Source organism: Calidris pugnax, unplaced genomic scaffold (assembly GCF_001431845.1).
Source record: "Calidris pugnax isolate Ruff unplaced genomic scaffold, ASM143184v1 scaffold3, whole genome shotgun sequence".
Lineage (NCBI taxonomy): Eukaryota > Metazoa > Chordata > Aves > Charadriiformes > Scolopacidae > Calidris > Calidris pugnax.
The window spans coordinates 3,752,299-3,765,361 of record NW_015090799.1 but is presented as its reverse complement, the minus strand read 5'-3'; the positions used below and the strand labels follow the sequence as shown (position 1 = coordinate 3,765,361).

Below are 13,063 nucleotides of genomic sequence, written 5' to 3'. Positions count from 1 at the left end.
GATACGTAAATTTCAATCCATGATTCCATTCTTTTGTTTAATCCATAGGGGTGAATTTTAAAAGTCATTTAGCAACTGAAGATATGCTTTGTAAACTTTCAACATCATTAACTGTGCACCAGCATTTTAAATCCCACTAAACATCATTCATATTATATCAATGCCAAAGTACGTATAGCTATAAATGTACAGGAATTCACAGAACTATTTCTTTTCCACTACTCTAATCAGTAAGGTGTTTAAGAGATTGTTTTTTCCTTGCTTTTAAAGCCATTTGTTTCAAAAGAAAAAGCAACATATTCCCTGGATAAAACATATTTTACCTGTAACTTCAAACTTGCTAGCTTCTTAATAAAAAAATCCCCTCTGGTTTAAGGAAAGATTTTTCACCTTGTCCCATCAGATATTCTAGACCTGTTGGAAAAGCCTGTTGGAACCTGTTGCTAAAAATTTGGCTGCTTGAGGAAAGGATAGTCAGCTAAGTCAAAAGTCAAAGAAAAGGCAAAGTCCTGAAAACCTCTTTGTGTAATGTTCTTGTACCTGTGGCTGGAAAGACCTGTTTGTATTTTTCCATTGTGTTAACAGAGATTAAAAATTAATGAGAAAATTCTTTCAAGTGGGAGGATGGACAAAATGGTAATCTGATATAGAACTATTCATTTCAAATTTGCCGAGTGAAACTGCAATTGGAGCGTTAGCGGATGTCAGTCATTGCCACGTGTTGGTTGTTGGAGGTGAGATGTGCTGGCTTTGGTGATTCCTGACCAACCCCTTGTTCCACCGCACACAAACCACTGTTGCACCCCTGAAGCTCTGAAGGGAGGCCGGTGCATGGAGGCACCACGAGAAATTGTTAAGGCACACAGGCTTGCCTTTCGCCTATCTACAGAGGCTTTGATGTTTTCACCAGGAATTTCATGTGGCATCTAGAGAATAGGAGGAATAACTCCTTCTATACCTCATACCATGAATACAATAAAATACCAGCCTTAGTCCTCAGTATCACTGCAATGGCATCAGTGCCCATCTCTGTTGGAGCACCCTGTGCAGAGGAGCCAAGGGTATCCCAGGCCGTGGGAGACAGAGCCACTGCAACTTACCTTCTGCATGAGGTTATCTTCCAGGGATGAACAGAAACATTTTAGAAATTTTCATTGCAGAGCAGGCATTTTGCTTCTCTAAATTGAACGGCAAAAAGAGAAACTGGTGAGATGGGTCAAAGCAAGCAAAATATTTTGGGGAAACTTCCAGGCAGTTGTAGATGCTTTGCTGGGGTTCAGAAACTCTAGCACTTCATGAGAATAAAGCAATAATGAGATTTGAAATTCAGGAGGAGAAGCTTATAACAAACAGTGCCGTTCTGAGCTAACTCACAAATTTTCCTGCGAGTGCAGTGAGTACAACTTTCGACCCTACTTGTGTAAGAAGAGGAGGTTTAGCGCCGCTTTAGCACCGGAGCCCGTCCTGCTCCCCCCGCGCTGGGGCACAGAGCCGCCGTGGGTGTGACTGCTGCCGGAGCTCCCCCTCCCAGCTATGTCATTACTTCAGTTCCTTTGAATCAGAATAAAAAGTGCAGCAAACTTCAGGCTCATTGACTACGGGCTTCACGAGCGTCGGGGCTTTTCTTCTCTCCGCAGCTGGAAAGGATCTCTGGTTTTTGCGAAACAGTTCTGGGAAAACAATGACCAGCCTGTGGGCAGCTGTTGGATTATGTTTGCTGAAGCTTTGTCTGGCAGAAACACGTAAGTTTTTTTTATGAATGAAAACACTTACGGTTGCTGATAAGTTTATGCTTCAGACAGCAAGTGTTCTTCTGCTCCGTAGCTAACAGCTTTATTGCTTTATTATTTGTGAGAGTTATCAAAGAGGCTTTAGGGCTGTAATGCCTGCTGTGCTGGTTCGTACAGTCACGGAAAGCTGTGTATTGCTTGTAAAGGGCAATTCCAGATCTATAAAAAGTGAATTGTCGATCATAAAAGTTAAGATTAAACTAAGAACAGAAGTACATTAGGGAATTTGGAACAGCTCTGGTAAAGCTTGGTTCGACAATGTGGCTGCTGTTAGAGACTCAGCTTGCTCTCCCAGCTCCCTTGCAGACATGAGAGAAAAGAGGGGGGGTTGGTGGGGGACACCCCCCCCCACACACACACACCCTGGCATACAGCAACTGCATTCCTGAGTTTACATGGGTTCACATGAGCTTACTAACAGCTAACAGACACCGCGTCTGGACACAGCCTCGCTGAACAGAAGCAAAACTGCAGTGACCTGTGACTGAAATTTGGAGAGCTTTTGTGCCAAGCATGCTGGTTTCTGACTTCCTAAGGTTTCTCTGGGGTTGACTGATGAGATTTTGGAACAAAGGGGGCTAGAAGTGACCCCAAAGTTATTTATCAATTAACTTGCCGTAGCTTGGTTATCTGCTTCACATACTTGTATTTTTAAAAGAAACGTTAATACAGAGAAAAAAAATAAAGATTGTATGTCCAGAATGACAAAGTGCTTTTGAAATGCCACAGGGTGCAGGCCCAACCCTGTTTGAGGGAAATGGCCATGCTTTTAATAGACTCTCACTGTGATAGAAGCTGCTTTAAAGTGTTTTGGTTGTTAGGGGTAAAATTTATGCTTCTACATTATTTTTCTGCTCACCAGTTCCAGGAGTCTAACAAAATACATTTTTTTATGGCCACTGTCACCCAAAGGCTGTGTGTGTGTTTATAGTAAATGTATATATATATATCATTTGTTCTCACAGCAGTGGATACTTCTGTAATGGTTGCAGCACTGCTGGGCTCTGAGTGGGTGTGTCAGAGTGAACAGTGCAGATGTGATAGTTGAAGCACCCTCATTGCTTTTCTATTTGTTGCACAAAACCACTCTTGCTAAAATCAGATCTATGGATAAAGCCCTTAGAGAAAGGCCGGGGGTACTGCCGGCAAATAAAGTATGCCAGAGATGTGTTTAAAACCTTGGCTTGGTCCAAGTCTGTATGCTGTATAAGAATTATAATTATTTGGTTGCCACCCACTCAACTGATTTCTTCTTTTATGAGCTTCCAGGAGCATCCTAATGAAGCAGGGTCTGCACTGACTCTAGGAGTAACATGTTTTCTACATAGCAGAAAACCCCATCATCTAGTCTTCAGCATAGTTACAAAAAGCATGCTGAACTTCCCATATGCCCCCCGGGGAAGTTTTTTTAGTGGCTTAGCAAGGTATTAGACTGTAGCTACAATGTATTTTAGTTGGTATGTGGTACATTCCAGCATGACTTTGTAGTCAGTAATGACTTCAAAAAAGCAGTTAATGGTGATTTTATTTTCTGTTTTAAGCCAGTGACTTTGCTGTGGATCATAGAGTAGTGGCCGTTGTTGTTGGGAAACACCTTGCTTGAGGACAAAATTCAGATCTGCTCCTGAACTGGAAGTTTAATTCTTTTAGTACAGAATTTAGCAAAATTAGAAAGGACCTGGAATTACCATTAATGTGAGTACTAAAGGAAAGTGAGATACAGAGAGCAGTTGAAAAACTTATTCATCCTGAGTTCTGTGCTGTTGTGATCATACTGTCACTGACATGTGAGTGAGCTGTACTTATGCTATTGATATGAATATTGTTGTCCGAGGAGTCTGGATCCAGGAGGATATAGATGTTGATGTCTCAGTTAATGATGATCCTGGGGGAGATTTTCCCCTGTGAGCATAATGTATATGTAAAAATATTTCTCTCAAAGTTTTCCTTGATTAAGACAAAGCGAATCCTGGAATTTTGACCCGCAAACTGGAAGAAGCTGGAATACAAGTAGTAGTAAAGAGGAAATGAAAACAGGGAGAATGAATCCAGCAGTGGGAGTGAGGAGCTTAGCTATTAGCACTGGAGAGGTTGCCAGAATCTCATTAGGAGGTAGGGCTCTGAGACAGGGCTACTACAGATACCAGTCATTCACAAAGGAAGGGATCTGCCTGCCTCGGCTTATATACCCATCATGTAAATTTGTAAATAAAGCAGTTTGAAGAAGCTCTTTGTGCTAGTTTATTTTCACTTAGTCCTTACAGTGTGTATCTTGGCTATTTCCCCAAAGCTGCAAAGTAACTAGACTTTATTAAAAGTTCACTTGAACTTCCACCATCATTTAATGGAAAGGTTATACACCTGCCCTTGAAATACTGTCATGCACAAAGCCACCAAACCATGGCAGAGGATTTTCTTGCAGTTTTTGGAGAAGTGTTTGTTGATTCTTTAGTTCCCAGTGTTCACCACAATGCAGAACCATTGCCTTGAAAACAGGAAGTCAGAGAAAGGCTTAATGAAGAAAGATAGTATCATACGATTGAGGAAGAACTTTTTAAACTAAATACTTTTAAAACCACTGGTAGCTCTAGCCAAGGTTAAATGAAATGTTCCTCTGTACCTGGTGGGTCTTTCTTCCCAGAACAGTTTCCATGACTTTTTTAGGCCAGGACTTGAAGACACTATTAATATTGCATTTATTCATCTAGCACCTGAACATGCATGAGGTTCTACGGTAGCAAGAATGTGCCAGCAGGATGAGGTGTCCTGAGATGCTGATAGACAGACATAAACATCAGAAAGACTCATGAGCTCATTACTGCTAAAATACTTGTAGAAAAGATGCGTTCTCAAGAATTTCATGAAGGGGTAAAAAATGTGCTTTCATTGATGGTCAACTGCCATTTCAAATGAAAGAACTTATGGAAGAGACCAGGAAAATATAGCGAGGAAAAATGTAGATCTCAAAGAGATGTTTGGTTTTATGGCAAGGAGCATGGTAGATTGCAGGAAGCAACTAAAAATAGTTATGAAACCTAATTGCATGAAGTCTTACAGATTTCAAGTTAGAGAATAAATCTGAAATTCTCACAGTATCCAAACAAGAACCTAGTGTAAACCTCTACAGATGTTTCCACTGATTTGGATAGCAACTGTCAGGAACAGGGGAAAATAAATGAGAAATGAAAAAAGATAGCAGCAGCGATCAAGTTAATGTATAATAGGAGTGGAGCCCATAGAACTCTGAAAAATTAGAAAAACTAAAAACTGCATTGCTGACATGGTGGAGGAAAGAGCTCTGGTGAGTCTCTGTGGGATATGGGTTAATTAAAAAGCAAAGGGCAAACAATGTAAGATGGCAATGTTCTTGCCAGAGAGGAGATGGTATTCAGAGGGAGTGACTAGACAGCAATAGTAATTAGGTTTGAAAACAGATTGCTAAGAGACATTGCTTTTAAGGACACATTAGATAAGGACAGACTAGATAAACAACCTTAAAGGACAGTTTGACTATTCATGATTGTGCTACAGGGTAAGAAGATGGAGTAGAAGACCTCTGATAACTCTGTTTCTTCTTTGATAAAAGGATAATTTTAGTTATGAATGTAGTGGACTGATAGTGAAATACATTGTAGAGAAGCAAAGAAAAAATGATGTAGAGCTTCTTATATATGGAGAGGATAGGTCAGACCAAGAACTTAATAGTTTTCTGGAATTCCAGAGATGCTGCTAAGAAGGCTTCTCCATTTGCTTTCTGGTCTTCTAGCCTTGCATTTCTGTTCCTGCATTGATGGATAAGTGTTTGAAAATGCAATCAAGATAGAAGCTGATAACTCTCAACTTCACATGACATGTATTCCATTACTTCCAAAACAGTAATGTTTATTTTAAAAGAGGACCCTATGTGAGAGAATGAGGGAAGGTGCTCTGCCGAACTCTCCTCTAAAATTGCTTTTTCCAGGACCAAGGCTAAACATACATAGTTACCTGTGAACTGTAACTTCACAGAGAAAGTACTCATGGAACAAACATGACCCACCACAGTAATTGTGCCTACTCTGAAAGCAACGTAGTATTGTACTGGAAGAATTCATGGTGTTCAAAACACATGATATTTTAGCATCTTTAGGTAACATGCTTTATCAAATTTCATTTTTCAGCACTAAATTGAATTCTTAGACTAGAGAATTTCTGTCGTGGTTTAACTCCCACCCTGCAGCCACGAGTTCAAACTTCAAAGTTCAACTCCTCCACCCACAAGTTCAAACTTTGAGTTGAAGGCCATCAAAGACAAGAGGTTGGGTTTGTCACCAACATGTCTTTGATAGCATACATCATGGTTGCTACCAGGTAGATCCCACATCCACAGTCTATTTTGTTCTTTGCCTTTACCTGTAAGGGTTTCTTTGTGATCTATCTGGTGGTTTGGACTGTTCTCCATGGGTTATTGACAACTGTAGGCATGAAGCCAGTTTGGTGTAACTCCTTGTCATTTTCCAGACTAGACCAGAAGTTCATCAGCACTTGTCTTTCACACTCAGGGAGGTAATAATTATTTCAAAGCCATCACACACTGTAATTATCAGTTACCATTATGGCTGCTGCTTATACTGGTGGCAGAGAGGACTGTGTCAGTTCTGAACGTTTATCAGTTTCCTCCCCACCAAAATGCCTCCGTACAGTGGCATCAGCAGTAATATCAGTAGCAGCTGGCTGTGATTTTCCTCCCTTTCGGTGGCTGCTGGAGCTGACCCCACCCAAGGGATGACAGAGCAGCTCATCATATGAATGAGTCTGCAGGCAGTAATGTGAAATGGCAACTGAGAGAAAAAGGGGTTTTCCTTGGAGAATCTTTTCAGTCAGATCAAAAGTTCAGCTAATCACAATTTAAAGTTCAAACTTCCGTGACTGTTTTCCTGCCTAACAAAACCTGCAGTAATTTTTGGAGTCTGTGCTTACAGTTAAGAATATAATTGAGCTCTCTTTTGTACGCTCTGGCTTTGGGACTTTCCAGTTCCTCTACATGACAACACTGGCAGCATTATATAATGCAGCAATCTTATTTCAGTACAATAACCTTCAACCCTCCCATTGTGAATCGGAAAAAAAGAAGACAGAAGGCAGTTGAAGAATAACCTACAATTTCAGCAATTACTAACATGGAAGCCTGAGCATGCCAATTCAAAGTTAAAATCAGAGAGAAGATCTGAATTTTGCTTTCATTTGCAGTTTGAAAAACACATTGCTTCACTTTTTGCTTCACTTTTTTCCATCCTTCTATTGATGACTGAGCTCAGTAGCTGGAAGTTCTAAAAGACTGTTGTGCCTTTGCAAAAAAAAAAAAAAAAAAAAAAAAAAAAAAAAAAAAAAAAAAAAACACATTTGCTCTTCCTTCAAGCACCTGTGGCTGTCAAAACCTGTTGCGGGTTTAATATTTTTCCTAGAACTTTTTTTTTTTTTTTTTTTTTTTTTTTTCGTGTAAAAAAAAAAAAAAAAAAAAAAAAAAAAAAAAAAAAAAAAAAAAAGATCAGACATGCAGCAGCTGTGGTAAAACTTCCGTCTCTGTTTCTGCTAATGATACCATTCCAAAAGCAATGTTAGATGACTATAAAAGGAGTTGCCAGGGTACAGGCTGACAGTTGCCTGGGAAAATGACATTAGTCAGCAATCATCAGCTACACACTTAATGTCTGTTTTACTAAATACCTGCTTTTGTAAATAAAAAGTTGCCCTTAACAGAATGTATAATAGCAAAACCATCTTCTGTGACATAGCTTTTGTTGAATATATATGTCTGACACTGGCAGCAGGTTAGTAAGGCCCACAGCAAAACAGGTTCTCAGAAGTGTATTTCCCTCGAGGGCTTTTTTATTGTTATTTTTGTTAATGGATAGTTGTTTGTAAAGAAGCAGGGTGTGGTGTGTGGGGGTAGATGTAATGAATAGTTTCTTGCAGCATTCCCATCCAGAAATGAGAGGCTGATGTATGGTCTGACACAGAGCTCGGCATATGGTCTGTGGCCACCTAGAACCCTGTGGGCAGATGTGTGTGAGCTCCATCCAGGCAGCAAGCAAGGTGCGATCCAAATCAGGGTCTAAAAGTCAAGCACCAACCTTAAGTTGGCAGCCTCTCTGAGAGAACACATCTTGCTGCCAGTGAGGCTTATCAGCAAGGGTCGGTACCGCGCTTGCCAGTCTGACGGCAGCCTTTTCAGAGAGCAGGCAGAGCCCCCGTGCCCTTTCAAAACAGACTAAGCAAGGTGGCAGCTGCCCTTCCTACAGCGCGTGAATGTTCAGTGGTTCTGTGGGGTGATTGTGGTGGTAGTGATTAGCTGTTTACCTGTGCTTCGCCATCAGCCGATGCACATCTTAGAGATAAGATGGAGTGTCCCTATTGCAGAGTGAGGAGAACAAGGCAGTGATACGGTACATCACTGCTCGGGGCAGCCAGGTCTTCCCAGCTCCATCACCGTGCTGTGGGTGAAGCTGTGCTTCTGCACAGGGAATATGGGGTAGGCAACTGAGCAGGTTCAAGGGAAAGTAGTATTTGCCAATTATAAAGAAACACGATTCATTAATATCAAAGATACTGAGAGTGAGGCCTGAACTCAGTGTTTTGCTTTCACTCACTTCCCTTTTCTTCCTTCTCCTGCTTAATTAGGTGTCCTCTATTAATTTACATTCCTTTCCCTTTTCCATCATTCACTCAGGTGTGTAAGTGCAGAAAAAAAGCCTCTCTTGCTAATGAGTCTTCATATTTAGAAATGCAGGGTTTTGTTTTCTGTTCTTACATGTTGCTTATGTATAAATTCAACCTATAGGAACATTTAGAATATGGAAGTGAAATAATATTTATTCTGTTCAAATTAATTTCTCCAGTAGCTCTGCTATAAAAATCAGATAAAACTTTTCTTTGTCATTCTGACAATTACTTCCTGTTTACTTGTGAAGTAAAGTAACTGAAGACTGGCAGCTATTTTCAGTTCAATAGGACTTGGTTCTCTTAGACAACAGCAAATGCGAAGTATAATTTCTTAAAAATTTCTTATTCATGACATTGATTTATGATTAGTGATGTTTGAAGCTGTTTGGCACATGATAACGGACTTAAATCTTGTGTCCCACTGCCAAACTTAATATTTCTTAGGTTCAAGAACTTTAAAATTGATTTAATAATTAACTGAAGAATGATGTCTTAAATTTTCTCCTGTTTGAAACAATACTTCCTAGTGATAACTATCAGCTATCTTCTTGAGATCTTGGCCGTATTTTCACATAAAGGCTTGGTACTCTGGGAAAGCAGAGTGCCAAGAGACATAAAATGACCCAGCAATTAAGAGGAGGAGCCAAGAATAGACCCACTGTCTCTATCCCGAACGTGGGCCGCCTGGTCATGACACCAGAGGCCGTGTGGCCAGAACATTACAAGAGCAGAGAAGTTTGAGTGTCACTGTGCAGCAACTGAGTATATCCAGGTACCCACGTATACCTTCTGAATGTCCACGTCTTCTTTTGAACAACTGTATCTGTTTCTCACACCTCTTTACTGTTTTCCCCACTAACCCATCGCCATCTCTCTGGGACATCTGTCTGATAGAGTCCGGGCAGCATGTGTCTGTGACAGAGAGTTATCTCCGTGAAAACTTCTGCTCAACAGCTTAGTCATTCTCAGGCAAATTGAAATGTAAAGACCCAAGTTCTTCTTCCAAGAGACAGGCCTCAGAGAAGACTCAAATGACAGGAAAATTCTCTTACTCGTATTTTTTATGAGTTTGTTTTGATTTCAGCCTGCTGTGCTGGCAAGTCTGACTTACTGTGATTATGTTCAATATCAGGCTAATAGGGCAGGAGAACAAAATACCACTCTTCAATTACAAGAGTCACTTTGCCTTCCTGGGAGTGGCAAAAAATTCTTCTGGCACACAAAATAAAAATACAGAATATAACAAAATCATTTTATAGGCTACAGAGAATAGATACTTGGTGGTTCCCACTCATCACTGAATGGACACAACTAAGGTTTTATGATGGCAGCTATCCCATTCACATTTGCCAAGAATGTCATTGTCCAAGAAGGCCAATGGCATCCTGGGGTGCATCAAGAAGAGTGTGACCAGCAGGTCAGGAGAGGTCATCCTGCCCCTCTGCTCTGCCCTGGGAAGGCCCCGTCTGGAGCACTGGGTCCAGTTCTGGGCTCCCCAGATCCAGAAGGACAGGGAACTGCTGGAGAGGGAACAGCAGAGGGCTACAAAGATGATGAGGGGCCTGGAGCATCTCCCTTACAAGGAATGGCTGAGGGACTTGGGTCCTTTTACTCTGGAAAAGAGAAGGCTGAGGGGGATCTGATCAATGCTTATAAATACTTGAAGAGAGGTTGCCAAGAGGATGAGGCCGGTCTTTTCTCAGTGGTGCCCAGGGATAAGACGAGGAAATGGGCACTAAGTTGAATATAAGAAGTTCCACCTAAATATGAGGAGGAACTTCTTTCCTGTGAGGGTGGCAGAGCCCTGGAACAGGCTGCCCAGAGACATGGTGGAGTCTCCTTCTCTGGAGGTTCTCAAAACCCGCCTGGGCTCTCAAAACCTACCTGTGCAACCTGCTCTAGGTAGACCTGCTCTGGCAGGGGGTTGGACTAGATGATCTCCAGAGGTCCCTTCCATCCCCATGTGATTCTGTGATTCCTTGTATTAAAAGCGGTAGCAGGCAGATGTGAGCATGTGAGACACCTTCCCATTGTGCCTGCCTAGACAGAAGTTTTTTTCCTGCTTTTGTGGCTTGCCTCAGAAAACCCTGCATCCATTTGCTCGGTGTTGTGGTGTGAAAAATGTAGCAGAGCTCTTCTCAGAGTGTGCATGATGATTTTTCTGTCTATTCATTCTTTTTCTTATGGCTGCATTGCCTGGATGCTTGTTGGGTGGGAAGAGATTGCTGTAGTTCTGCTTTATTTTCTCAACCAAGTCTCACAAAGTATCTAGTAGTGATATATTTTGTATTCACACTGAACAGAGCACAGCATTAACCAGCTTTTAAAACAGTGAAGCAGAGACAATCTTAGAGCATCATGAAAGGGTAAGAACAGCACATTTTTTCTTTTTTTTTCAGAGCATCTCCAGGCATAAGTTCTAGACAGCATTTTTGGTCTCTGTGGGTTCATGTGGATTAGAGAAAAGCCCGATTGCCCAGTTTCCTAGGAGGAAGCATGTCCTGTGACTTGAAGATTATTTGGATCAATGACTGAATCCGAATTTCTTTTCTGCTAATGCTTTGCTGAGAGTGTATTTTTATCCAGGTAGTTTATATAATAGGTAGTTTGTATTTCTTTTTGGAACTGGAGATCTTTTTTTCTCCTTCATTTGTATTGTATAACAATACCTATTTTTTATACACTTGTCAGTGTAAATTAGTATAGAGCACACAATATATTACATACAAAACAATGCAAGACTGGTAAAATGTTGCAACAGTGCCCTTAAAGATCAGTTCAATTTCTGTCCATAATTTTGCGTTTGCAAATGAACAAATTCCTTATTATTTCCTTTGCTGAGAAAAGGAGGCAAAGTTGAAAAAAATTTACCTGACAAGGTTACCCTTCAAAATAAAGTATGGGCAAGGTTATTTCATTCAATTGCATCTATGTTGTCACAATTCAATTAAAAAAATATAGCAGTGCCACAGCACTGAAAGTCTTGGGTGCACCATTAATAACCTACAGGAGTGTTTGTGGATAACATCTACTTGTTGATACACGTCCACATCTTCAAAGCTCAAGGTGGGCATCAGTAACAAAATGCAGTGGTGTCTCCTCAGTATATCCTACAGCACCTTAAATATTTGAATATTTGGACATCAACATATGTCTGACATGTACTCCATCCACTTGTCCACTGCTGTATTCTTCTCAGTACCATGGAAAAAGAACTTGAATACTTGAAAGAGATTTGATGTCTTATGCTTTCTCAATGTGTCACTTCAGAACCAGGTGGTGTCTCTGAATCAAATTTTGTTCCGTGTAGTGTTTCTTTTTCTTGCATTTCATGGAGCCCACATAAATATTACAACACTTGATCTATAAGGGTTTACTGTCTTCTCTGGTGTGTTTCATCAACATATTCAGCACAGTTGGAATCACACTGAATTTGTTTAAATTGTCATAGAACTTAAAATTTTAAGTATAGATATGGTGTTATTTAACAGAGTGAATATGATCCTAGCTAATGGGAAAGAAGTGAACTGACAAATATGCTGAGAGCAGACAATAACAGCTAGCTTTTTTTGTAGCCTCTTGGAAGTCAGTTATTTTATTCCCACCTTGTATATAGGGAAACAGAGAGAAAGCAAAACAGGACACGCAGCAACATAGTTGTAAATAGAACATTTTCTCCTCAATCCCAGCCTGGTGTTCCATCAACAAGATTACTGCTTCTTTCACTTGAATTTCAGAAAGCAGCTATGATATCACATACAGGACTATTTCCACAGGAAGAAGTGTTATTCATAAGAAAAAAAAGTCCTTGTGCAAATGTTCTTTTACTGGTACAGAAGTGAACTAGAGTACAGAAGACCAGAGCATTGTCTGGAAAGCTGTTACCTTAAAAACAGGAAACTCTCTTTGGTTGCTAACTGTGTGGTAATCCATCATCAAGCCTGACTGCGCAATCCTTACTTCAGATGGACAATCCATGTGAGAAAATACTTTTATGAGTATTAAGTATTTTCCCAATGTTTGAAACACCTTTACAACCCATTCTTTGCAGACCTACACTGAATTTATTAACAGTATCAAGACAAATACTTTATCTGACTTCATTACTCATAGTGCTCGGGTCATCCACTTTATCAACACTAGTCACAACCACATCACTGTTGACTCACAGCAATTGCTAGGCAACATATTAACACCTTTTATCCACCCCTAACGTGATACAAATATATCCACAATAACAGTCATAGCAACATGTTCAAGTCCTGATTTAAGTCTCTCTTTTTTTAACCTAGTGGTTTGGTATCTTGAATTGATGGCTGTATTGGGAGATATCCCAGTATCTCCCATCCTTCCAGAGCAAATAGTTTTAAGAGTCAGCTGAATTAGCAGTGTTTCAGGAATTGATATAGTAAGGTGTGTCTAAGACACGCTTTCAGATTGTTTAAAAAGTGGGATCTATACAGAACAACTGGTAGCATATCATCTGAAAAGTGGCTTCACGCTGTGTCAGCTACTTCTGCTGTTCCTAAGAAAGATGTCGGCTTTGTTTAAAGAACTTCCCACTTTTATTT

At 40.4% G+C, this 13,063-nt stretch overlaps 1 protein-coding gene across 8 annotated transcripts in view; it reads left to right on the top strand.

Moving 5' to 3' along the window:
* The first annotated feature begins 1,547 nt into the window (after positions 1–1,547).
* Positions 1,548–13,063, top strand: part of CD44 (CD44 molecule (Indian blood group)) — a 51,008-nt gene continuing 39,492 nt past the window's right edge. For 2 of the 8 annotated variants that reach the window (XM_014937168.1, XM_014937167.1), the window contains exon 1: positions 1,548–1,742. In XM_014937168.1, coding sequence (XP_014792654.1) covers positions 1,682–1,742 — 61 coding nt within the window. In that variant the 5' untranslated portion in view covers positions 1,548–1,681. The remainder of the gene's footprint in view (positions 1,743–13,063) is intronic. The other 6 variants (XM_014937170.1, XM_014937169.1, XM_014937171.1 and 3 more) reach the window with 5 other exon arrangements.